At 47.0% G+C, this 27757-nt stretch overlaps 1 protein-coding gene across 2 annotated transcripts; it reads left to right on the top strand.

Moving 5' to 3' along the window:
• Positions 1-715: 715 nt before the first annotated feature.
• LOC124041047 (zinc finger FYVE domain-containing protein 9-like) lies at positions 716-27757 on the top strand. 2 transcript variants are annotated; one of them, XM_046358214.1, is made up of 7 exons: positions 716-913; positions 11685-11817; positions 13128-13265; positions 13535-13690; positions 19074-19298; positions 21925-22017; positions 27726-27757. In XM_046358214.1, coding segments are annotated over exons 3-6 (477 nt in total). In that variant the 5' UTR covers positions 716-913; positions 11685-11817; positions 13128-13171; the 3' UTR covers positions 21927-22017; positions 27726-27757. The 2 variants fall into 2 exon arrangements, with proteins under 2 accessions (XP_046214170.1, XP_046214169.1); XM_046358213.1 differs by lacking the exon at positions 716-913 and having other exon boundaries at positions 11391-11817.

Here is a 27757-nt window from a genome sequence, read left to right as displayed (position 1 = left end):
AGAGATGAATGTTTTACCTTCAGGCGTTTGTAAATTGCTCCCAAGGATGAAGCAGACTTGTGGAGGTCTACAAAAAAAATGTTCTGGGGGTTTTGGCTGACTTCTTTTGATTTTCCCATGATGTCAAGCAAAGAGGCACTGAGTTTGAAGTTAGGCCTTGAAATACATCCACAGGTGCACCTCCAATTGACTCAAATGAATTCAATTAGCCAATCAGAAGCTTCTAAAAGCCATGATATAATTTTATGCAATTTTCCAAGCTGTTTAAAGACACAGTCAACTTAGTGTATGTAAACTTCTGACCCACTAGAATTGTGACACAGTGAATTATAAGTGAAATAATCTGTCTGTAAACAATTGTTGGAAAAATTACTTATGTCATGCACAAAGTAGATGTCCTAACTGACTTGCCAAAACTATAGTTTGTTATCAAGAAATGTGTGGAGTGGTTGAAAAACGAGTTTTAATGACTCCAACCTAAGTGTATGTAATCTTCCCGACATCAACTGTATGAGATTGTGTTGTAGGCAGAACACATTGGAGTAGAATTCTATTGCATTGACGCAAAACGATCCCTTACGAGGCATAGGTATCCCTCACTACCAATCAGAACTGCAGTAGGCCTGTATGCAAATGAACCATTGCCATATATGGATCTGTGGCATTTCCTTTGAACTGGACTGTGTTTTCGTGGTCGTGAGTAGATGAGCTTGTTTTGAGATCAAAGAGAGCTGCGTGTAGCCACGTGTGAACAGTTTGTTCATATCCTTTGCTAGTCAGCAAGTTATTAGCCCAGTTATATATATATATATATATATATATATATACACTTTGTAGTCAGAAATAGGGGAGTGATTGCTTGTTAAGAGCACAAAACGTATACATTTCTAGACGTCTTTGAAAAGCCAGTCAGGTAAAGAGCTTTTTTTTCTGTCTAAAAGGGGCAATGTTGTATTTTGAGATCGGCTTGAATCAACTAAATAGCCAACAGGCAGAGGGTAGCGTAATTTGTATTTTCTCTGTAATAATGGTATGGGCATAATAATGCTTTTTATTTGGTCAATTGTTTTCTTGCATCAAACAACACCATTTTCAGCCACCTCCTTGTCTGTTGCACAAGTGGATAAACGGGTTAATGTGAAGCCCTGCATGTTTTTTCCCCCCATAAGTCTCATGGAATGTTGTCCTATATTGGAAATCACACATTGGCTGCTTCTGTAGGCTGATTGATATAACAGCTATTTCCATGTTAAAATGTTATGGGATGCATTTTCTCCATTGCTTTTGATGGTAGGCGAACGTTATAATCAAATAGCCACAGTAGCCTACTTGGCCACTGTTAAAACTGTACAGCCCTCCGTGTTCACAGTAAACGCGCAATGGAAGTTTCACAGAATTTGAACAACTTCCAAGTTTACGCTCAGCAGACCTCACATTTGCTCAGTGCTGAAAAAAAAGCGAACATTGGTTCCCGGTCAAACTTTTGGGGGTTTCAGGTAGAACCCTTTGGGGGTTTCAGGTAGAACCCTTTGGGGGTTTCGGGTAGAACCCTTTGGGGGTTTCGGGTAGAACCCTTTGGGGGTCCATGTAAGGAAAAGGGTTCAACCTGGAACAACAAAAATGTCATCTTATGGGGACAGCCGAAGAACCCCAAATTCCTTCTTGCATTTGCTTATAAACACAAATCGACACGGATTAAAAATGGTTTATTTTGATTTAGTTATTCACCTTGCAACGTGTTAAAATGTGGGCTTTTATTTTTTTTAACGTTTCTTCACTATCATTGGAAAGTGATGTCATTGTTAGTGCTACTAGCGGAATAGTAGTGAGGCGACAGAGTGATTCCTGAGTGCTGACGTACAACTACTACTCTCCGTCTTCAGCTGTTCCAAGTCTGGCGACAACTGAACTGTATGTGGTGTGTTTACCTACACGGAGAGACTTGTAAAACACAACTGAAAGGCGATTGTTATTGGACCTGTGTGTGTGTGTGTGTGTGTGTGTGTGTGTGTGTGTGTGTGTGTGTGTGTGTGTGTGTGTGTGTGTGTGTGTGTGTGTGTGTGTGTGTGTGTGTGTGTGTGTGTGTGTGTGTGTGTGTGTGTGAGAATGACCGGTACAAACGGAAGAATTTCATGGCACTACGCGTGAAGATGGGAATTCCACCAGTGAGTATAATAGTATCTAAATAGCTAATGCGGTCAGGTTAGTTTTTCCATGTCATCTTAGCTCTGATGGTATAGACCCAGGCTCTACGGTCATTGCGCAGGGTTCTACTGGGTTCAGTGGTGTAGAATATTCATGGCGTTCTGGAACTCCAGATTCTAAGACGGACATTCTGATGATACTTTTAATTGCGTTCCGCTCATTGGTTGGTTGGCTAAGCCATACAAACAACATTAGCCCCCAGCAAGCCAACTGACGGGAAATAACGGTAACTCATTTTGTCGCTGATGGTGAACATTAGTTTCTGGTGTCAGCTTTTATCCGTCATAAGCGCACCGGGTCTATGACGATATGCCTGCAACAACACACCGGGTAGAAGTAGCTGCTCGTACCCTCGGCGCGACCACCCGCAACACTCTGCTGCTTCTTATAGCTACAATTTATCCTTTGTCCAAAACCGCTACTTGTAAACGTTCTCACTCACCGTTGCCACTATTTTACAACATTGTAGCCTACACATGATTGACTAACGTCTGTGCAGTCTGCCATTAAGCTAGTGGCACCGCAGAAACGCATGCTGATAGTACAGTAACCCATTTATAGATGCTAACTGCTTTATCGCCCATTGACTAACTAGTTAACGTAAGTGTCTTCTGGTCAATGGGGATATTTGTTAAGATCCCCGAAGCTCGTTTTGAACATTTAAAACGCATGCCTGCTGTACAGTTTCGTAAACATAAAGAACAGTCTTTCATATCATCTAAAAAAAAAGTTAATTTACAACACACTAGGATTTAATGTTTGTACATGGCTATACCTCCATGTTACGGAGCGTGTTTACAGAAGACCAAGCTAACAGCCGATCAATACGCTGTGTTCCTCCTGTGGAAGAACTACACTCCCTCCCTGGTCGAGCATTCTCCAAACACCTGTGTGTAGGCTACCTGGAGAGGAAGTGTAGTTCAACTGGAGGCACACGTCATATGGATCTGTGCAGAACTCCTACAGTAAAGTGTATCTTTTTTTATTTGTAAGATAATTTTTTGGGGGTGATAGGTTGATTATGCCCTTTTTCATAATGTTTCGAAAACCGGTTTAAAAGCAATGATGAACTTTTGTAAACGTTTAAACATAGGGTTGGAATTGTAGTTGCACATGGAGCCAACCATGGGTGAATGTAGCTGCTGAAAACCCTACTTACAGAGCAGAAGGGTTTAGAGAACTAAGCAACCCATACTCCCTGGCCACATGTTAACCATAAACAAACAGCTAATGAGATGTCACTACTTTATTGAACTAGGCAAGTCAGTTAAGAACAAATTCTTATTTACAATGACTGCCTAGGAACAGTGGGTTAACTGCCTTGTTCATGGGGCAGAACAACAGATTTGTACCTTGTCAGCTCAGGGATTTGACCCAGCAACCTTTCAGTTACTGGCCCAACACTAAACACTAGGCTACTGTCTCCTCTAACCACTAGGCTACCTGCCTCCTCTAACCACTAGGCTACCTGCCTCCTCTAACCACTAGGCTACCTGCCTCCTCTAACCACTAGGCTACCTGCCTCCTCTAACCACTAGGCTACCTGCCTCCTCTAACCACTAGGCTACCTGCCTCCTCTAACCACTAGGCTACCTGCCTCCTACAAACCACTAACCACTAGGCTACCTCCCACCACTAGGCTACCTGCCTCCTCTAACCACTAGGCTACCTGCCTCCTCTAACCACTAGGCTACCTGCCTCCTCTAACCACTAGGCTACCTGCCTCCTCTAACCACTAGGCTACCTGCCTCCTCTAACCACTAGGCTAACCACTAGGCTACCTGCCTCCTCTAACCACTAGGCTACCTGCCTCCTCTAACCACTAGGCTACCTGCTACCTGCCCCTCTAACCACTAGGCTACCTGCCCCTCTAACCACTAGGCTACCTGCTACCCCCCTCTAACCACTAGGCTACCTGCCCCCTCTAACCACTAGGCTACCTGCCCCCTCTAACCACTAGGCTACCTGCCTCTAACCACTAGGCTACCTGCCTCCTCTAACCACTAGGCTACCTGCCACCCCACTTTAATGATAGCTATGTTAATGTATATTATAACCTGGGTGGTACGAGCCCTGAATGCTGATTGGCTGACAGCCATGGTATATCAGATCGTATACTACGGGTACGACAAAACATTTTATTTTTACTGCTCTAATTAAGTTGGTAACCAGTTTATAATGGCAATAAGACACCTCTGGGGTTTTTGATATATGGCCAAAACCACGGCTATGGGCTGTATCCAGGCACTCCATGTTGTGTCGTGCATAAGAACAGCCCTAAGCAGTGATATATTGGCCATATACCACACCCCCTCGTGCCTTATTGGTTAATTATCTCATGTAAAGACTTAGGGTGCCTTTTATTGTTTAAAGGTACTGCAAGTGAATTAGCAGATGCGATTTCATGTAGCTACTGAAACACAGCTATTAACAGGTTGATGTGGAGTTACTGGAACACAGCTGTTGATGTGGAGTTACTGGAACACAGCTGTTGATGTGGAGCTACTGGAACACAGCTGTTGATGTGGAGCTACTGGAACACAGCTGTTGATGTGGAGCTACTGGAACACAGCTGTTGATGTGGAGCTACTGGAACACAGCTGTTGATGTGGAGCTACTGGAACACAGCTGTTGATGTGGAGCTACTGGAACACAGCTGTTGATGATGTGGAGCTACTGGAACACAGCTGTTGATGATGAGGAGCTACTGGAACACAGTTGTTGATGTGGAGCTACTGGAACACAGCTGTTGATGTGGAGCTACTGGAACACAGCTGTTGATGTGGAGCTACTGGAACACAGCTGTTGATGTGGAGCTACTGGAACACAGCTGTTGATGTGGAGCTACTGGAACACAGCTGTTGATGATGTGGAGCTACTGGAACACAGCTGTTGATGATGTGGAGCTACTGGAACACAGCTGTTGATGATGTGGAGCTACTGGAACACAGCTGTTGATGATGTGGAGCTACTGGAACACAGCTGTTGATGATGTGGAGCTACTGGAACACAGCTGTTGATGATGTGGAGCTACTGGAACACAGCTGTTGATGATGTGGAGCTACTGGAACACAGCTGTTGATGATGTGGAGCTACTGGAACACAGCTGTTGATGATGTGGAGCTACTGGAACACAGCTGTTGATGATGTGGAGCTACTGGAACACAGCTGTTGATGATGTGGAGCTACTGGAACACAGCTGTTGATGTGGAGCTACTGGAACACAGCTGTTGATGATGGAGCATGTTACACAGCTGTAGGTTGATGATGTGGAGCTACTGGAACACAGGTTATCCTATGTGGAGGTACTGGAACACAGGTTATACTATGTACAGGTAGTATATACAGGTTATACTATGTACAGGTAGTATATACAGGTTATACTATGTACAGGTAGTATATACAGGTTATACTATGTACAGGTAGTATATACAGGTTATCCTATGTACAGGTAGTATATACAGGTTATACTATGTACAGCTAGTATATACAGGTTATCCTATGTACAGGTTATATACAGGTTATCCTATGTACAGGCTAGTATATACAGGTTATCCTATGTACAGGTTATATGTACAGGTTATCCTATGTACAGGTTATCCTATGTACAGGTTATCCTATGTACAGGTTATCCTATGTACAGGTTATCCTATGTACAGGTTATCCTATGTACAGGTTATCCTATGTACAGGTTATCCTATGTACAGGTTATCCTATGTACAGGTTATCCTATGTACAGGTAGTATATACAGGTTATACTATGTACAGGTAGTATATACAGGTAGTATATACAGGTTATCCTATGTACAGGTAGTATATACAAGTAGTATATACAGGTTATCCTATGTACAGGTAGTATATACAAGTAGTATATACAGGTTATCCTATGTACAGGTAGTATATACAGGTAGTATATACAGGTTATCCTATGTACAGGTAGTATATACAGGTTATACTATGTACAGGTAGTATATACAGGTTATACTATGTACAGGTAGTATATACAGGTTATCCTATGTGCAGGTAGTTTATACAGGTTATCCTATGTGCAGGTAGTATGTACAGGTTATCCTATGTGCAGGTAGTATGTACAGGTTATCCTATGTACAGGTAGTATATACAGGTAGTATGTACAGGTTATCCTATGTACAGGTAGTATATACAGGTAGTATGTACAGGTTATCCTATGTACAGGTAGTATATACAGGTAGTATGTACAGGTTATCCTATGTACAGGTAGTATATACAGGTAGTATATACAGGTTATCCTATGTACAGGTAGTATATACAGGTTATCCTATGTACAGGTAGTATATACAGGTTATCCTATGTACAGGTAGTATATACAGGTTATCCTATATACAGGTTATACTATGTACAGGTAGTATATGTACAGGTAGTATATACAGGTAGTATATACAGGTTATCCTATGTACAGGTAGTATATACAAGTAGTATATACAGGTTATCCTATGTACAGGTAGTATATACAGGTTATCCTATGTACAGGTAGTATATACAGGTTATCCTATATACAGGTTATCCTATATACAGGTAGTATATGTACAGGTAGTATATGTACAGGTAGTATATGTACAGGTAGTATATGTACAGGTAGTATATGTACAGGTAGTATATGTACAGGTAGTATATGTACAGGTAGTATATGTACAGGTAGTATATGTACAGGTAGTATATGTACAGGTAGTATATACAGGTTATCATATGTACAGGTAGTATATACAGGTTATCCTATGTACAGGTAGTATATACAGGTTATCCTATGTACAGGTAGTATATACGGGTTATACTATGTACAGGTAGTATATACGGGTTATACTATGTACAGGTAGTATATACAGGTTATCCTATGTACAGGTAGTATATACAGGTTATCCTATGTACAGGTAGTATATACAGGTTATCCTATGTACAGGTAGTATATACAGGTTATCGTATGTGCAGGTAGTTTATACAGGTTATCCTATGTGCAGGTAGTATGTACAGGTTATCCTATGTACAGGTAGTATGTACAGGTTATCCTATGTACAGGTAGTATATACAGGTAGTATGTACAGGTTATCCTATGTACAGGTAGTATATACAGGTAGTATGTACAGGTTATCCTATGTACAGGTAGTATATACAGGTAGTATATACAGGTTATCCTATGTACAGGTAGTATATACAGGTTATCCTATGTACAGGTAGTATATACAGGTTATCCTATGTACAGGTAGTATATACAGGTTATCCTATGTACAGGTAGTATATACAGGTTATCCTATATACAGGTTATACTATGTACAGGTAGTATATGTACAGGTAGTATATACAGGTAGTATATACAGGTTATCCTATGTACAGGTAGTATATACAAGTAGTATATACAGGTTATCCTATGTACAGGTAGTATATACAGGTTATCCTATGTACAGGTAGTATATACAGGTTATCCTATATACAGGTTATCCTATGTACAGGTAGTATATGTACAGGTAGTATATGTACAGGTAGTATATGTACAGGTAGTATATGTACAGGTAGTATATGTACAGGTAGTATATGTACAGGTAGTATATGTACAGGTAGTATAGATACAGGTAGTATATATACAGGTAGTATATACAGGTTATCCTATATACAGGTAGTATATAGGTTATCCTATATACAGGTAGTATATACAGGTTATCCTATAGGTAGTTTATACAGGTTATCCCATATACAGGTTATCCTATGTACAGGTAGTTTATACAGGTTATCCTATGTACAGGTAGTTTATACAGGTTATCCCATGTACAGGTAGTTTATACAGGTTATCCCATGTACAGGTAGTTTATACAGGTTATCCTATGTACAGGTAGTTTATACAGGTTATCCCATGTACAGGTAGTTTATACAGGTTATACTATGTACAGGTAGTATATACAGGTTATCCTATGTACAGGTAGTTTATACAGGTTATCCTATGTACAGGTAGTATATACAGGTTATCCTATGTACAGGTTATCGTATATACAGGTTATCGTATGTACAGGTAGTATATACAGGTTATCCTATGTACAGGTAGTATGTGTGTCTCTCTCTCTCTCTCTCTCCAGGTGTAATATAATTGTGTGTGTGTCTCTCTCTCTCTCTCTCTCTCCAGGTGTAATATAATTGTGTGTGTCTCTCTCTCTCTCTCTCCGGGTGTAATATAATTGTGTGTGTGTGTGTGTCTCTCTCTCTCTCTCCAGGTGTAATATAATTGTGTGTGTGTGTGTGTCTCTCTCTCTCTCTCTCCAGGTGTAATATAATTGTGTGTGTGTGTCTCTCTCTCTCCAGGTGTAATATAATTGTGTGTGTGTCTCTCTCTCCAGGTGTAATATAATTGTGTGTGTGTGTCTCTCTCTCCAGGTGTAATATAATTGTGTGTGTGTGTCTCTCTCTCTCTCTCTCTCTCCAGGTGTAATATAATTGTGTGTGTGTGTCTCTCTCTCTCTCTCTCTCCAGGTGTAATATAATTGTGTGTGTGTGTCTCTCTCTCTCTCTCTCTCTCCAGGTGTAATATAATTGTGTGTGTGTGTCTCTCTCTCTCTCTCTCTCTCTCCAGGTGTAATATAATTTGTGTGTGTCTCTCTCTCTCTCCAGGTGTAATATAATTGTGTGTGTCTCTCTCTCTCTCCAGGTGTAATATAATTGTGTGTGTGTGTCTCTCTCTCTCTCTCTCTCCAGGTGTAATATAATTGTGTGTGTGTGTCTCTCTCTCTCTCTCTCTCCAGGTGTAATATAATTGTGTGTGTCTCTCTCTCTCTCCAGGTGTAATATAATTGTGTGTGTGTGTGTCTCTCTCTCTCTCTCTCTCTCTCTCTCTCTCTCTCTCTCCAGGTGTAATATAATTGTGTGTCTCTCTCTCTCTCTCTCCAGGTGTAATATAATTGTGTGTCTCTCTCTCTCTCTCCAGGTGTAATATAATTGTGTGTCTCTCTCTCTCTCCAGGTGTAATATAACTGTGTGTGTCTCTCTCTCTCTCTACAGGTGTAATATAACTGTGTGTGTGTCTCTCTCTCTCTACAGGTGTAATATAACTGTGTGTGTGTCTCTCTCTCTCTCCAGGTGTAATATAATTGTGTGTGTGTCTCTCTCTCCAGGTGTAATATAATTGTGTGTGTGTCTCTCTCTCCAGGTGTAATATAATTGTGTGTGTGTCTCTCTCTCCAGGTGTAATATAATTGTGTGTGTGTCTCTCTCTCCAGGTGTAATATAATTGTGTGTGTGTCTCTCTCTCCAGGTGTAATATAATTGTGTGTGTGTGTGTGTCTCTCTCTCTCTCTCCAGGTGTAATATAATTGTGTGTGTGTGTGTGTCTCTCTCTCTCTCTCTCCAGGTGTAATATAAGTGTGTGTGTCTCTCTCTCTCCAGGTGTAATATAATTGTGTGTGTGTCTCTCTCTCCAGGTGTAATATAATTGTGTGTGTGTGTCTCGGACTGACTCTGACTCTCTCCAGGTGTAATATAATTGTAGGTGTAGGTGTGTCTCTCTCTCTCTCTCTCTCTCTCAGGTGTAATATAGTTGGTGTGACTCGGACTGTAGGATGATCGGACTGACTCCAGGTGTAATATAATTGTGTGTAGTGTGTGTCTCTCTCTCTCTCTCTCTCTCCAGGTGTAATATAATTGAGTGTGTGACTCTCTGACTGACTCTCTCTCTCCAGGTGTAATATAATTGTGTGTGTGTGGAGTCTCTCTCTCTCTCCAGGTGTAATATAATTGTGTGTGGTGTCTCTCTCTGACTCTCTCTCTCCAGGTGTAATATAATTTGTGAATGTGTTTCTCATCTCGGTTTCCCATCTCATCAGGTGTAATATAATTGTGTTTGTGTGTCTTTGTCTCTCGGCCTCTCTCCAGGTGTAATATCACCACTCAGCTTGTCTGTAAGTCTCTCTTTTAATGCCTTTCTGTCTGTACTCTCTGACTCATCCAAAAGGTGTAATATAATTGCACCTCTCTGATTTTGTTCAGGTGTAATATAACTGTTGTCTGCCTCTCATCTAATCAGGTGTAATATAACCTGTTTGTGTGTCTCTCTCTCCTCTCCAGGTGTAATATAATTGTGTGTGTGTCTCTCTCTCCAGGTGTAATATAATTGTGTGTGTGTCCTCCCATCCTCTCTCAGGTGTAATATAATTGTGTGTGTGGGACACTCTCTCCAGGTGTAATATAATTGTGTGTGTCTCTCTCTCTCCAGGTGTAATATAATTGTGTGTGTGTAACCCCCCTCTCTCCAGGTGTAATATAATTGTGTGTGTGTCTCTCTCTCCAGGTGTAATATAATCCTCTGTGTCTCGTACTGACTGACTAGGAGTAACCCCCCATCCTCGACCGCGCCTTAACCCCCATCCTCTGTCGACCGGACTTGACCCCCAGGAGTAGGAGTGACTCGGACTGACTGACTAGGAGTAGGAGTGACTCGGACTAACCCCCCATCCTGACTAGGAGTAGGAGTTAACCCCCTCTCTGACTAGGAGTAGGCCTTAACCCCCATCCTCTGACTCGGACTGACTAGGAGTAGGAGTAACCCCACTGACTAGGAGTAGGAGTGACTCGGACTGACCCATAGGAGTGACTCGGACTGACTAGGAGTAGGAGTGACATCCTCTGTCGGACTGACTAGGAGTAGGAGTGACTCGGACTGACTAGGAGTAGGAGTGACTCGGACTGACTAGGAGTAACCCCCAGTGACTCGGACCGCGCCTTAACCCCCTGACTCTGTAGGAGTGACTCGGACTGACGAGGAGTAGGAGTGACCCCCATGACTGACTAGGAGTAGGAGTGACTCGGACCCCCATGACTGACTAGGAGTAGGAGTGACCGACGACTAACCCCATGACTCTGACTAGGAGTAGGAGTGACTCGGACTGACTAGGAGTAGGAGTGACTCGGACTGACTAGGAGTAGGAGTGACTCGGACTGACTAGGAGTAGGAGTGACTCGGACTGACTAGGAGTAGGAGTGACTCGGACTGACTAGGAGTAGGAGTGACTCGGACTGACTAGGAGTAGGAGTGACCTCGGACTGACTGACTAGGAGTAGGAGTGACTCGGACAAGTTAACCCCAGCCTGGATCGCGCCTTAACCCCCATTTCTAGAATGACCGCGCCTTAACCCCATTTCTCATCCTCAGACGGTTTCCCCATCATCATCAGTGAAGTGTAACCATGTTGTTTAGTTGGAGCCGTTTGTCTGGACTCGGCCTGGTAGAGTAGCAGCAGGTTAGGAGGTGACTCACCACTCAGCTTGTCTGTAAGTCGAGCCTTTTTAATGCCTTTCTGTCTGTACTGATCTGACTCATCCAAAATGGCTGTAACTTATAACACACACCTCTCTGATTTTGTTCAACGTGAATATGAAGGGTTGTCTGCCAATTACACATGTAATCAGCTTTCTACAATTCTCCACACCTGTTTTTCTGTACTTAAACCCTCTCCTCCTCCCTCCAGGCGTTGTCCCCTGCCCCTGCGTCCACCGTGGGAAGCCCTGTAGGCAGCTCCATCAGTCTAATTCCGGAGGACGGACTTCCTCCCATCCTCATCTCAACCGGAGTTAAAGGAGGTGTGAGGGGACACAGCACAGGTGCTTAACCCCCCATCCTCACTGTCGACCGCGCCTGAACCACCCATCCCCATCCTCTCTGTCGACCGCGCCTTAACCCCCCATCCTCTGTCGACCGCGCCTTAACCCCCCATCCTCTCTGTCGACCGCGCCTTAACCCCCATCCTCTGTCGACCGCGCCTTAACCCCCATCCTCTGTCGACCGCGCCTTAACCCCCCATCCTCTCTGTCGATCGCGCCTTAACCCCCATCCTCTCTGTCGATCGCGCCTTTAACCCCCCCATCCTCTCTGTCGATCGCGCCTTTAACCCCCCCCCATCCTCTCTGTCGATCGCGCCTTTAACGCCCCCCATCCTCTCTGTCGACCGCGCCCCCCATCCTCTTTAACCCCCACCGCGCCCCCCATCCTCTCTGTCGACCGCGTTTTACCGCCCCCCATCCTCTCTGTCGACCGCGACCCCTCCCCCATCCTCTCTGTCGACCGCGCCCCGCATCCTCTCTTAACCCCCATCCTCTCTGTCGACCGCGTCTTAACCCCCCGACCGCGCCCCCATCCTCTCTGTCGATCGCGTCTTACCGCCCCCATCCTCTCTGTCGCCCCCCGCGCCTTAACCCCCCATCCTCTCTGTCGATCGCGCCTTTAACCCCCATCCTCTCTGTCGATCGCGCTCTTAACCCCCATCCTCTCTGTCGATCGCGCCTTTCGACCGCCCCCCATCCTCTCTGTCGACCGCGTTTTAACCCCCATCCTCTCTGTCGACCGCGTTTTAACCCCCATCCTCTCTGTCGACCGCGCCCCCATCCTCTTTACCGCCCCCCATCCTCTCTGTCGACCGCGCCCCCATCCTCTCTGTAACCCCCCCCATCCTCTCTGTCGACCGCGCCTTAACCCCCATCCTCTCTGTCGATCGCGTCTTAACCCCCCTTCCTCTCTGTCGATCGTCGCCCCCTTCCTCTCTGTCGATCGCGTCTTAACCCCCTTCCTCTCTGTCGATCGCGCCCTTAACCCCCATCCTCTCTGTCGACCGCGCCCCCATCCCTCCGACCGCGCCCCCATCCTCTCCCCCCCCCCATCCTCTCTGTCGACCGCGCCCCCTCCCCCATCCTCTCTGTCGACCGCGCCCCCTCCCCCATCCTCTCTGTCGACCGCGCCCCCTCCCCCATCCTCTCTGTCGACCGCCTTAACCCCCATCCTCTCTGTCGACCGCGCCTTAACCCCCATCCTCTGTCGACCGCGTCTTAACCCCCATCCTCTGTCGATCGCGTCTTAACCCCCCCCCCCCATCCTCTCTGAATGGGGAAAGGAACTTAGTGTGTTGTTTCTCCACCAGCATCACCACCCTCAGACTATGCGGTGGACGAGCGTCCCTCTGAGATGGTTCTGATACAGCAGCTGGAGGAGGGAGGTCCTGACCCCTTGGTGTGTTTGCTCAACGCTAACCTGCTGGCCATGGTCAACCTGGTCAACTGTGAGTGTCTCCAGAACTCCTTCCAGCTCCAACTAGCTGTAGATGTCACAATGCTAGTTTATTCTGACATCACTGAGGATCTTGTCTGGTTTGTTTTTCCTCACACTAGTAGAGAAGTAAATATATCATTGAGAGAATATATTTAACCCCCCCCCACCCCCAATATCATCCCACAGTACTATCTATCACTCATTACCTGAATCACATTCTGCGATCTATTGTAGAATTAATTTGTTTTCTAACCTTCCCTCGGCTCTCCCTCCCTGTAGACGTAAACAGGAAGTGTTGGTATGTGACCACTAAGGGGATGCATGCAGTGGGCCAGGCCGAGGTGGTGGTGCTTCTGCAGTGTCTACTTGACGAGAAGAGCATCCCCAAAGACCTCTTCAGCCACTTTGTACAGCTCTACCAGGAGGCCCTCACAGGTTAGTTTAACCTACCTCCACCAGGAGGCCCTCAAGGCCCTCGCAGGTTAGTTTAACCTACCTCCACCAGGAGGCCCTCGCAGGTTAGTTTAACCTTCCTCCACCAGGAGGCCCTCGCAGGTTAGTTTAACCTTCCTCCACCAGGAGGCCCTCGCAGGTTAGTTTAACCTTCCTCCACCAGGTTAGTTTAACCTTCCTCCACCAGGAGGCCCTCGCAGGTTAGTTTAACCTTCCTCCACCAGGAGGCCCTCGCAGGTTAGTTTAACCTACCTCCACCAGGAGGCCCTCGCAGGTTAGTTTAACCTACCTCCACCAGGAGGAGGCCCTCAGGAGGCCCAGGTTAGTTTAACCTACCTCCACCAGGAGGCCCTCGCAGGTTAGTTTAACCTACCTCCACCAGGAGGCCCCAGGAGGCCCGCAGGTTAGTTTTTAACAGGTTAGTTTAACCTCCACCAGGACCTCCACCAGGAGGCAGGTTAGTTTAACCTACCTCCACCAGGAGGCCCTCGCAGGTTAGTTTAACCTACCTCCACCAGGAGGCCCTCGCAGGTTAGTTTAACACCATTAAAGGGTTTTTCTTTGTTTTTACTATATTCTACATTGTAGAATAATAGTTGAGACATCAACATTATGAAATAACACATATGGAATCATGTAGTAACCAAAATGGTGTAAAACAAATCAAAATATATTTGAGATTCTTTAAATGAGTCCCCCATTGCCTTGATGACAGCTTTGCACACTCTTGGCATTCTCTCAACCAGCTTCACCTGGAATGCTTTTCCAACTGTCTTGAAGGAGTTCCCACATATGCTGAGCACTTGTTGGCTGCTTTTCCTTCACTTGCGGCCCAACTCATCCCAAACCATCTCAAATGGGTTGATGTTGGGTGATTGTGGAGGCCAGGTCACCTGATGCAGCACTCATCACTCTCCTTCTTGGTAAAATAGCCCCTTACATGCTGACCAGACAAGTTGCAAAATAAATGTAGAAATCTATGTTATTTATTACACCCACATTGCTCGCGCCAATGAGCGTCTGCGTTGCCAAGGGCTAAAATACAAGTCAGTTCTATTTCTGATCGTGCTGCAAGTCTTGCCTCTCCCATCTCCTTATTGGTTTATAGAAGCAGGTACCCACGTGCCATCTCCTCATTGGTTATACCCATGTGGGTGACTGAAAGACCAACTGTTTTGCTGGTAGTTGTGGTAATACATTGAAAGGAGGAAGGAGGAGAGATGACTAGAAACGATTCGGTTGGCTGTTTTATGTGTGGATTAATTGTTGGAGTAGAAGTCCTTGTTTATTTCAGGTAAAATAACAACTCAATGTTTATATCCCAGGATCCCAGCAAGCTAGCTAAGTCGGACAACTTAGCTTGCACTTGCTAGCTAAGGTTATCTAGCTAAATTGCCATACATGTTTAATGCTTTTCAACCTGTCCCAAAATTAACGTCATTGGTTCAGAGTTTGTTTTGATATTTTACCCTGCGTGTCGTGATCGCGCTTGGTGTGGGGGGACAAAATAAATGTAGGCACGTTAGCGCACGATGGCGCACGCGCAGCCGGTTTGGGTACCGTGTTACACAGCTTGGAGGTGTGTTGGGTCATTGTCCTGTTGAAAAACAAATGATAGTCCCACTAAGCCCAAACCAGATGGGATGGCTTAAGTGTACCATGAATTCTAAATAAATCAGACAGTGTCACAGCAAATCACCCCCACAATTTGGACTCATCAGACAAAATGCCAATTTTCTTCCGGTCTAATTTCCATTGCTCATGTTTCTTGGCCCAAGCAAGTCTCTTCTTATTATTGGTGTCCTTTAGTAGTGGTTTCTTTGCAGCAATTCGACCATGAAGGCCTGATTCACACAGTCTCCTCTGAACAGTTTATGTTGATGTGTCTGTTACTTGAACTCTGTGAAGCATTTATTTGGGCTGCAATTTCTGAGGCTGGTAACTCTAATGAACTTATCCTCTGCAGCAGAGGTAACTCCGGGTCTTCCTTTCCTGTGGCGGTCCTCATGAGAGCCAGTTTCACCCCCCCCATCCTCACTGTCGATCGCGTCTTGATGGTTTTTGAAGAAACTTTCAAAGTTCTAGAAATGTTCAGGCTTGACTGACTTTCATGTCTTAAAGTAATGGACTGTCGTTTCCCTTTGCTTACTTGAACTTTTCTTGCCATAATATGGACTTGGTCTTTTAACAATAGGGATATCTTCTGTCCCTACCTTGTCACAACACAACTGATTGGCTCAAACGCATTAAGAAGGAAGGAAATTCCACAAATTAACTTAACAAGTGTGGTGGTTCATTTCTTTACTGTGAAATGAGGAGAGAAACTTATCACGCAAGTCAGTTATATGTAAACTAAATCTTTATTCACTTAAAGGTAGCAGATCAATACAACACACACATATATAAAGTGAATCGATTGAGTCTCTACGATAATGATGGCTGGTCGACGAATCACCCTCAGATGATTCGTTGAGAGCCCCGAGACAAAAGTACAAAAGGTCTTCTAGAGCAAAGATACACCCCCTTCAGTCTACATGACAAACAACAGATGTATGGAATGAGTCACAATGTTAAGATTTTGTATGAAAGATACTTATAATTCACAGCAGACAGTACCTGCTGTAAAAAACATTATCTTTGTGTAGAGACCAAGGTCTGGCCCTGGTACCATATAGAACAGAAACATTAACTCATGCTCTGGAATACGGTCTCTTTAGGTTTTATCACACAAAAGACATCAGAAATATCCTGTCAGTGTTCTCCCAGAGGTCCATCCTCGGTAGAGTTCACACAGATGAGCGTTCTAACAACCCTTTATTCTGTTTCATAAAACAACCATTTGATGCAATAAAAGCATTCTAACATAATCTTGTAATTGCCCCCATACAAGGTGCACCTGTTAATTGAAATGCATTCCCAGGTGACTACCTCATGAAGCTGGTTGAGAGAATGAAAATGGTGTGCAAAGCTGTTATCAAGGCAAAGGGTGGCTTTTTGAAAAATCTCAAATGTATTTTGAATTGTTTAACAATTTTTTTGTGTTACTACATGATTCCATGTGTGTTATTTCATAGTTTTGATGTCTTCACTATTATTCAATGTGGAAAATAGGAAAACTAAAGAAAAACCCTTGAATGAGTAGGCGTTCTAAAACTTTTGACTGATACTGTATATACATCTCTACTGGAGTGGTTGAGATGGATTTGTACATCAAGTGACTAGTGGTAGGAGATTAAAATGTGTTTTTTAAAAAACTTTTATTTAACTAGGAAACTCCGTTAAGAACAAATTCTTATTCATGACTGCCTACCCCGGTCCAACCCTTCCCCGACCCGGATGACGCTGGGCCCCATGGGACTCCCGATTATGTCCGGTTGTGATACAGCCCGTGATCGAACCCGGGTCTATAGTGACGCCGTTAGCACTGCGGCGCAGTGCCTTAGACCGCTGCGCCACTTATATAAACGGGGCTGAAAAGTGACTGGTAGGTGGATATGCAGTGGCCGGTAGGTGGATATGCAGTGGCCGGTAGGTGGGTATGCAGTGGCCGGTAGGTGGGTATGCAGTGGCCGGTAGGTGGGTATGCAGTGGCCGGTAGGTGGGTATGCAGTGGCCGGTGGGTGGGGATGCAGTGGCCGGTGGGTGGGGATGCAGTGGCCGGTGGGTGGGGACGCAGTGGCCGGTGGGTGGGGACGCAGTGGCCGGTGGGTGGGGACGCAGTGGCCGGTGGGTGGGGACGCAGTGGCCGGTGGGTGGGGACGCAGTGGCCGGTGGGTGGGGGTGCATGTCAAATGTCCTCTTTACTGCCTGCTGCTGTAGTGATAGTGAGGCTCGACCTCGTCACTAAATTGTAGGTCAAACATTTAGTGTCCTGTTTTCAGGCTCGCTGAGGCGAACGCCTCTGGGAGTCCCTTGTGCCTTAATTATAACAGTTCTAGTGTTGTGTATGATCATAAGCAGGGCTGTCCAACCCTGTTCCTGGAGAGAGACCCTCCTGTATGTTTTCTGTCCAACCCTGTTCCTGGAGAGAGACCCTCCTGTATGTTTTCTGTCCAACCCTGTTCCTGGAGAGAGACCCTCCTGTATGTTTTCTGTCCAACCCTGTTCCTGGAGAGAAACCCTCCTGTATGTTTTCTGTCCAACCCTGTTCCTGGAGAGAGACCCTCCTGTATGTTTTCTGTCCAACCCTGTTCCTCGAGAGAGAGACCCTCCTGTATGTTTTCTGTCCAACCCTTACGGAACATACCTGATTCAGCTAGTTAACATTTTGGCGAGCAGCACTAAATTAAGGTTGGACTGAACCTACAGGATGGAAGCTCTTCAGTTGGGCAGCCCTGACCTGTAGCTTTTCTTTGATATTTTACAACTGGGAAGATGAAAGCTGTATGTTGGTGGCATTATACTGTATGTGGGCTGGCTTGAATATCTCGGAGATGAGAGGGCTAGTCAATAGGTTGATGAAGACTGTGCTAGTTGGTACTAGATACTGTACGTCTGTAATGTACAGTCAGTTGGTGACTTGCCGTTATATTTTGTACGTTATGAGTAAAAGCAGAGTCCTCTGTCTTGCCGTTTGAGTGTATTAAGCTCTAAGCTTCTCACATGGAATTATGCTGAGGAACCGAGTTAGTTTTCATCACATCTGCTGCCTGCAGGGGATTCAAAGGAACAGTTGATATCCTTGCTCTCAACTCTTCCTCTTCACTGATCCTCTCTCCCTCCTATCCTCTCTGCTCTTCTCCTCCATTGAAGCTGTGAGCTCTGTATTCACTCCTTTAATTGCAAAATATACGTTTTTATTTAAAATATATATTTTACCCATTTTTTTTTCTCCCCAATTTCGTGTTGTCCAATTGGAAGTTACGATCTTGCCTCATCGCTGCAACTCCCCCAACGGACTCAGGAGAGGCGAACGTCAAGAGCCGTGACCTGCCAGGCAGCACTGCTTCTTGACACAATGCCCACTTAACCCGGAAGCCAGCCGCACCAATGTGTCGGAGGAAACCTCTTCAAAGCTGAAGTCAGCTTGCAGGCGCCCGGCCCACCACAAGGAGTCGCTAGTGCACGATGAGCCAAGAAAAACCCTCCCCTAACTCAGACAATGCTGTGCCAAATAAATGTGTTTAACACTTACTCTTCCAGCCCCTCCTCTCCTCTCCAACTGGGCCATTCGTTCTTCACCTCTCCTTCCCTCCCTTTCCTCTCCTCCTCCTTCTAACCCATATTCTCCTCCTCCCCTCCAGGTAATGTCCTGACCCACCTGGGCCATTCGTTCTTCCTTTCCTTCTTCTTCCCTCCCTTTCCTCTTCTTTTTCCCTCCCTTTCCTCTCCTCCTCCTAACCCATATTCTCCTCCTCCCATCCAGGTAATGTCCTGACCCACCTGGGCCATTCGTTCTTCACCCAGAGTTTCCTGGGCAGCAGGGAGCATGGAGGGTTCCTCTACGTCTCCCCATCTTTCCAGTCCCTCCAGGACCTGATGCTCCCCAACCCCCCCTACCTGTTTGGGGTGTTGCTGCAGAAGTGGGAGACCCCCTGGGCCAAGATGTTCCCCATCAGACTCATGCTGCGGCTGGGCGCCGAGTACAGATGTGAGTACGGAGGGATGGGTTGGTTTGGGTTAGCTTTGGGATGGGTTGGTTTGGGTTAGCTTTGGGATGGGTTGGTTTGGGTTAGCTTTGGGATGGGTTGGTTTGGGTTAGCTTTGGGATGGGTTGGTTTGGGTTAGCTTTGGGATGGGTTGGTTTGGGTTAGCTTTGGGATGGGTTGGTTTGGGTTAGCTTTGGGATGGGTTGGTTTGGGTTAGCTTTGGGATGGGTTGGTTTGGGTTAGCTTTGGGATGGGTTGGTTTGGGTTAGCTTTGGGATGGGTTGGTTTGGGTTAGCTTTGGGATGGGTTGGTTTGGGTTAGCTTTGGGATGGGTTGGTTTGGGTTAGCTTTGGGATGGGTTGGGATGGGTTAGCTTTGGGATGAGTTGGTTTGGGTTAGCTGGTTTGGGTTAGCTTTGGGATGGGTTAGCTTTGGGATGGGTTGGTTTGGGTTAGCTTTGGGATGGGTTAGCTTTGGGATGGGTTGGCTTTGGGATGGGTTAGCTTTGGGATGGGTTGGCTTTGGGATGGGTTGGCTTTGGGATGGGTTGGCTTTGGGATGGGTTGGCTTTGGGATGGGTTGGCTTTGGGATGGGTTAGCTTTGGGATGGGTTGGTTTTGGGATGGGTTGGTTTTGGGATGGGTTGGTTTGGGTTAGCTTTGGGATGGGTTAGCTTTGGGATGGGTTGGCTTTGGGATGGGTTGGCTTTGGGATGGGTTGGTTTGGGTTAGCTTTGGGATGGGTTGGTTTGGGTTAGCTTTGGGATGGGTTGGGATGGGTTAGCTTTGGGATGAGTTGGTTTGGGTTAGCTGGTTTGGGTTAGCTTTGGGATGGGTTAGCTTTGGGATGGGTTGGTTTGGGTTAGCTTTGGGATGGGTTAGCTTTGGGATGGGTTGGCTTTGGGATGTGTTAGCTTTGGGATGGGTTGGCTTTGGGATGGGTTGGCTTTGGGATGGGTTGGCTTTGGGATGGGTTGGCTTTGGGATGGGTTGGCTTTGGGATGGGTTGGCTTTGGGATGGGTTGGTTTTGGGATGGGTTAGCTTTGGGATGGGTTGGTTTTGGGATGGGTTAGCTTTGGGATGGGTTAGCTTTGGGATGGGTTGGCTTTGGGATGGGTTGGCTTTGGGATGGGTTGGCTTTGGGATGGGTTGGCTTTGGGATGGGTTGGCTTTGGGATGGGTTAGCTTTGGGATGGGTTGGCTTTGGGATGGGTTGGCTTTGGGATGGGTTAGCTTTGGGATGGGTTGGCTTTGGGATGGGTTGGCTTTGGGATGGGTTGGCTTTGGGATGGGTTGGCTTTGGGATGGGTTGGCTTTGGGATGGGTTGGCTTTGGGATGGGTTGGCTTTGGGATGGGTTAGCTTTATAAATAAATAAAATTGAAATAAATAATATAAAATATATAATATAATATAATATACCTACAGGACTTCTGTAACTACCAGTACACGTTGTCCCTAGTGAAGGGTCTATATAATATAATATAATGTAACTACCAGTACACGTTGTCCCTAGTGAAGGGTCTATATACTATATAATATAATGTAACTACCAGTACACGTTGTCCCTAGTGAAGGGTCTATATAATATAATATAATATAATGTAACTACCAGTACACGTTGTCCCTAGTGAAGGGTCTATATAATATAATATAATATAATGTAACTACCAGTACACGTTGTCCCTAGTGAAGGGTCTATATAATATAATATAATATAATGTAACTACCAGTACACGTTGTCCCTAGTGAAGGGTCTATATAATATAATATAATATAATGTAACTACCAGTACACGTTGTCCCTAGTGAAGGGTCTATATAATATAATATAATGTAACTACCAGTACACGTTGTCCCTAGTGAAGGGTCTATATAATATAATATAATGTAACTACCAGTACATGTTGTCTCTAGTGAAGGGTCTATATACTATAATATAATATAATGTAACTACCAGTACATGTTGTCTCTAGTGAAGGGTCTATATAATATAATATACCTACAGGACTTCCGTAACTACCAGTACACGTTGTCCCTAGTGAAGGGTCTATATAATATAATATAATATAATGTAACTACCAGTACACGTTGTCCCTAGTGAAGGGTCTATATAATATAATATAATATAATAATATAATATAATATAATATAATGTAACTACCAGTACACGTTGTCCCTAGTGAAGGGTCTATATAATATAATATAATATAATGTAACTACCAGTACATGTTGTCTCTAGTGAAGGGTCTATATAATATAATATACCTACAGGACTTCCGTAACTACCAGTACACGTTGTCCCTAGTGAAGGGTCTATATAATATAATATAATGTAACTACCAGTACACGTTGTCCCTAGTGAAGGGTCTATATAATATAATATAATATAATGTAACTACCAGTACATGTTGTCCCTAGTGAAGGGTCTATATAATATAATATAATATAATGTAACTACCAGTACATGTTGTCCCTAGTGAAGGGTCTATATAATATAATATAATATAATGTAACTACCAGTACACGTTGTCCCTAGTGAAGGGTCTATATACTATAATATAATATAATGTAACTACCAGTACATGTTGTCTCTAGTGAAGGGTCTATATAATATAATATACCTACAGGACTTCCGTAACTACCAGTACACGTTGTCCCTAGTGAAGGGTCTGGTGGTGAAGAAGACCTGCATCAAGATCCCCAGCAACCGATACAACGAGGTGAGGCTGTCAACCAATCATATTGCTTCCTAGTGAGGGGTTCTGCCAATCACTAGACACCACAGTCCTAAAACCAGAGAAGACCAACATTATGTACAGTCGCCTGGAATCCACACTGAATATCGTTCCTTTCCCCTTTCACTGCCTTCATTGATACTTTTGTTTAACCTTTATTTAACCTTTATTTAACCTTTATTTAACCTTTATTTAACCAGGCAAGTCAGTTAAGAACAAATTCTTATTTACAATGACGGCCTAGGAACAGTGGGTTTAACTGCCTGTTCAGGGGCAGAACGACAGATTTATTTGTACCTTGTCAGCTCGGGGGTTTGAACTTGCAACCTTCCGGTTACTAGTCCAACGCTCTAACCACTAGGCTACCCTGCCGCCACCATACTGCTGTAGTATAGCCAAGTAGTATAGTATGTAGTAGCTGTAGTATAGCCAAGTTGTGTGTTACAGAAGACTCCCTGTAAATGTGTGGTTTATCTGCTTGGCTATGGCCTCCCTAACAGATGGAAACCCATTGATTTGACCCTTGGAACGTTTGACAACAGACTGTCTGAGAGCTTTAACACCGTCAGTGACTCAAACACTTTTATTTCTGCCATGTGAACGACGGGAGAAATGACGAAGTCAGTCACACAGACCAGGATTTCTCCACTATTCTTGGATTTTCCTCAATGTGCCTCCTAAAAATGGGACCTAATTTCATCTAAAACGGGAACTGATTTGTGGAATCTTCACCACAACTAGTGACCCTGACATTCCCTGACCATAAGGTTTATGTTACATTGGTGACCCCTGACCACAACATGACCACAACTAGGTTTATGTTACCACATTGGTGTACTGAACAGACAACCTGACCACAACTAGCAGCACCCTGACCACAACTAGCGGCCCCCTGACCACAACTAGTGACCACAACTAGTGACCCCCTGACCACAACTAGTGACCACAACTAGCAGCCCCCTGACCACAACTAGCGGCCCCCTGACCACAACTAGTGACCACAACTAGCAGCCCCCTGACCACAACTAGCAGCCCCCTGACCACAACTAGCAGCCTCCTGACCACAACTAGTGACCACAACTAGTGACCACAACTAGCAGCCCCCTGACCACAACTAGCGACCCCTGACCACAACTAGTGACCACAACTAGCGGCCCCCTGACCACAACTAGTGACCCCCTGACCACAACTAGTGACCCCCTGACCACAACTAGCGGCCTCCTGACCACAACTAGTGACCACAACTAGTGACCCCTGACCACAACTAGTGACAACCCCTGACCACAACTAGTGACCCCTGACCACAACTAGTGACCCCTGACCACAACTAGTGACCCCCCCTGACCACAACTAGCGACCCCCTGACCACAACTAGTGACCACAACTAGTGACCACAACTAGTGACCCCTGACCACAACTAGTGACCCCCTGACCACAACTAGTGAGCGGCCCCTGACCACAACTAGTGACCACAACTAGCGGCCCCCTGACCACCCCCTGACCACAACTAGTGACCACAACTAGTGACCCCCTGACCACAACTAGTGACCCCTGACTAGCGACCCCCTGACCACCCCTGACCACAACTAGCGGCCCCCTGACCACAACCCCTGACCACAACTAGTGACCCCCTGACCACAACTAGTGACCACAACCCCTGACCACAACTAGCGGCCCCCTGACCACAACTAGTGCCCCTGACCAGTGCCCCCTAGTGACCACAACTAGTGACCCCCTGACCACAACTAGTGACCCCCTGACCACAACTAGTGACCACAACCCTGACCACAACTAGCGGCCTCCTGACCACAACTAGTGACCACAACTAGTGACCCCTGACCACAACTAGTGACCCCTGACCACAACTAGTGACCCCTGACCACAACTAGCGCCCCCTGACCACAACTAGTGACCACAACTAGTGACCACAACTAGTGACCACAACTAGTGACCCCCTGACCACAACTAGTGACCCCTGACCACAACTAGTGACCCCCTGACCACAACTAGTGACCCCCCACAACTAGTGACCACAACTAGTGACCACAACTAGTGTGACCACAACTAGTGACCCCCTGACCACAACTAGTGACCCCCTGACCACAACTAGTGACCCCCTGACCACAACTAGCGGCCCCCTGACCACAACTAGGCCCCCTGACCACAACTAGTGACCACAACTAGTGACCCCCTGACCACAACTAGTGACCACAACTAGTGACCCCCTGACCACAACTAGTGACCACCACAACTAGCAGCCCCCTGACCACAACTAGCGGCCCCCTGACCACAACTAGTGACCACAACTAGCAGCCCCCTGACCACAACTAGCAGCCCCTAGCGTGACCCCCTGACCACTGACCACAACTAGCCCCCTGACCACAACCTGACCACAACTAGCGGCCCCCTGACCACAACTAGCGACCACAACTAGCGGCCCCCCCCTGACCACAACTAGCGGCCCCCTGACCACAACTAGCGGCCCCCTGACCACAACTAGTGACCCCCTGACCACAACTAGTGACTGACAACTAGCGGCCCCCTGACCACAACTAGTGACCCCTGACCACAACTAGTGACCACAACTAGCGGCCCCCTGACCACAACTAGCGGACCCCCTGACCACAACTAGCGACCACAACTAGCCCCCTGACCACAACTAGCGGCCTGACCACCTGACCACAACTAGTGACCACAACTAGTGACCACAACTAGTGACCCCCTGACCACAACTAGTGACCCAACTGACCACAACTAGACCCCCTGACCACAACTAGTGACCCCCTGACCACAACTAGTGACCCCTGACCACAACTAGTGACCCCCTGACCACAACTAGCGGCCCCTGACCACAACTAGCGGCCCCCTGACCACAACTAGTGACCACAACTAGTGACCACAACTAGTGACCACAACTAGTGACCCCCTGACCACAACTAGTGCGGCCCCCTGACCACAACTAGTGACCACAACTAGTGACCACAACTAGTGACCCCTAGACCAGTGACCACAACTAGTGACCACAACTAGTGACCCCCTGACCTAGTGACAACTAGTGACCCCTGACCACAACTAGTGACCCCCTGACCACAAACTGAGCAGCCTCCTGACCACAACTAGTGACCACAACTAGTGACCCCTGACCACAACTAGTGACCCCCTGACCACAACTAGTGACCCCTGACCACAACTAGTGACCCCTGACCACAACTAGTGACCACAACTGACCACAACTAGTGACCCCTGACCACAACTAGCGACCACAACTAGTGGCCCCCTGACCACAACTAGTGACCCCTGACCACAACTAGCGGCCCCCTGACCACAACTAGTGACCACAACTAGTGACCCCTGACCCAACAACTGACCACAACTAGGCCCCCTGACCCACAACTAGTGACCCCCTGACCACAACTAGTGACCCCCTGACCACAACTAGTGACCCCTGACCACAACTAGTGACCCCTGACCACAACTAGTGACCCCTGACCACAACTAGTGCCCCCTGACCACAACTAGTGACCCCTGACCACAACTAGCGGCCCCTGACCACAACTAGTGACCCCCTGACCACAACTAGCCCCTGACCACAACTAGACCCCCTGACCACAACTAGCGGCCCCCTGACCACAACTAGCGGCCCCCTGACCCCTGACCACAACTAGCGGCCCCTGACCACAACTAGCGGCCCCCTGACCACAACTAGCGGCCCCTGACCACAACTGACCACAACTAGCGGCCCCCTGACCACAACTAGCGGCCCCTGACCACAACTAGCGACCACAACTAGCGGCCCCCTGACCACAACTAGCTGACCACAACTAGTGACCACAACTAGTGACCACAACTAGTGACCCCCTGACCACAACTAGCGACCCCCTGACCACAACTAGCGACCCCTGACCACAACTAGCGCCCCCTGACCACCCCCTGACCACAACTAGCGGCCCCCTGACCACAACTAGTGACCACAACTAGTGACCACAACTAGTGACCACAACTAGTGACCACAACTAGTGACCACAACTAGTGACCACAACTAGTGACCCCCTGACCACAACTAGTGACCCCTGACCACAACTAGCAGACCCCCTGACCACAACTAGCGGCCCCCTGACCACAACTAGTGACCACAACTAGTGACAACTAGTGACCACAACTAGTGACCACAACTAGTGACCACAACTAGTGACCACAACTAGTGACCACAACTAGTGACCCCCTGACCACAACTAGTGACCCCCTGACCACAACTAGTGACCCCCTGACCACAACTAGTGACCCCCTGACCACAACTAGTGACCCCCTGACCACAACTAGTGACAACCCCTGACCACAACTAGTGACCCCCTGACCACAACTAGTGACAACTAGTGACCCCTGACCACAACTAGTGACCCCCTGACCACAACTAGTGACCCCTGACCACAACTAGTGACCCCCTGACCACAACTAGTGACCCCCCTGACCACAACTAGTGACCCCTGACCACAACTAGTGACCCCCTGACCACAACTAGCGGCCCCCTGACCACAACTAGTGACCACAACTAGCGGCCCCCTGACCACAACTAGTGACCCCTGACCAACTAGCTGGCCCCCTGACCACAACTAGTGACCACAACTAGCGGCCCCCTGACCACAACTAGTGACCACAACTAGCGGCCCCCTGACCACAACTAGTGACCCCTGACCACAACTAGCGGCCCCCTGACCACAACTAGCGACCACCCCTGACCACAACTAGCGGCCCCCTGACCACAACTAGCGGCCCCCTGACCACAACTAGCGGCCCCCTGACCACAACTAGCGGCCACAACTAGCGGCCCCCTGACCACAACTAGCGGCCCCCTGACCACAACTAGCGGCCCCCTGACCACAACTAGCGGCCACAACTAGCGGCCCCCTGACCACAACTAGCGGCCCCCTGACCACAACTGACCACAACTAGCGGCCCCCTGACCACACAACTAGCGGCCCCTGACCACAACTAGCGGCCCCCTGACCACAACTAGCGGCCCCCTGACCACAACTAGCGACCACAACTAGCGCCCCCTGACCACAACTAGCAGCCCCCTGACCACAACTAGCGACCACAACTAGCGGCCCCCTGACCACAACTAGACCACAACTAGCCTCCTGACCACAACTAGCGACCACAACTAGCGGCCCCCTGACCACAACTAGCGACCACAACTAGCGGCCCCCTGACCACAACTAGCGGCCCCCTGACCACAACTAGCGGCCCCCTGACCACAACTAGCGACCCCCTGACCACAACTAGCGACCCCCTGACCACAACTAGCGACCACAACTAGCAGCCTCCTGACCACAACTAGCGACCACAACTAGCGGCCCCCTGACCACAACTAGCGGCCCCCTGACCACAACTAGCGACCACAGCTAGCGGCCCCCTGACCACAACTAGCGGCCCCCTGACCACAACTAGCGACCACAGCTAGCGGCCCCCTGACCACAACTCTTCAGACCCTGGTTTCCCCAAAGCAACTTAAGGCTAGTTAGTTAATCGTTAAACTTTTGTAGTGAGCATCGTTAAATCTCCCCAGCTGTTTCCCAATCCTATAGTTGTTAACGTGTCACTTGAAAACGCTCGTAATCGAACTCCCCTCTAATCTAACTCTACCAGACTGAACAGACTATTGCCAGACTACACAGTCTTTATATTCCCTGCAGCTGATGAAGGCGATGAACACGTCCAATGAACA

The sequence above is a fragment of the Oncorhynchus gorbuscha genome, linkage group LG08 (genome assembly GCF_021184085.1).
Source record: "Oncorhynchus gorbuscha isolate QuinsamMale2020 ecotype Even-year linkage group LG08, OgorEven_v1.0, whole genome shotgun sequence".
Taxonomy (NCBI): Eukaryota; Metazoa; Chordata; class Actinopteri; order Salmoniformes; family Salmonidae; genus Oncorhynchus; species Oncorhynchus gorbuscha.
This window is presented reverse-complemented; position numbering and strand designations above follow the sequence as displayed.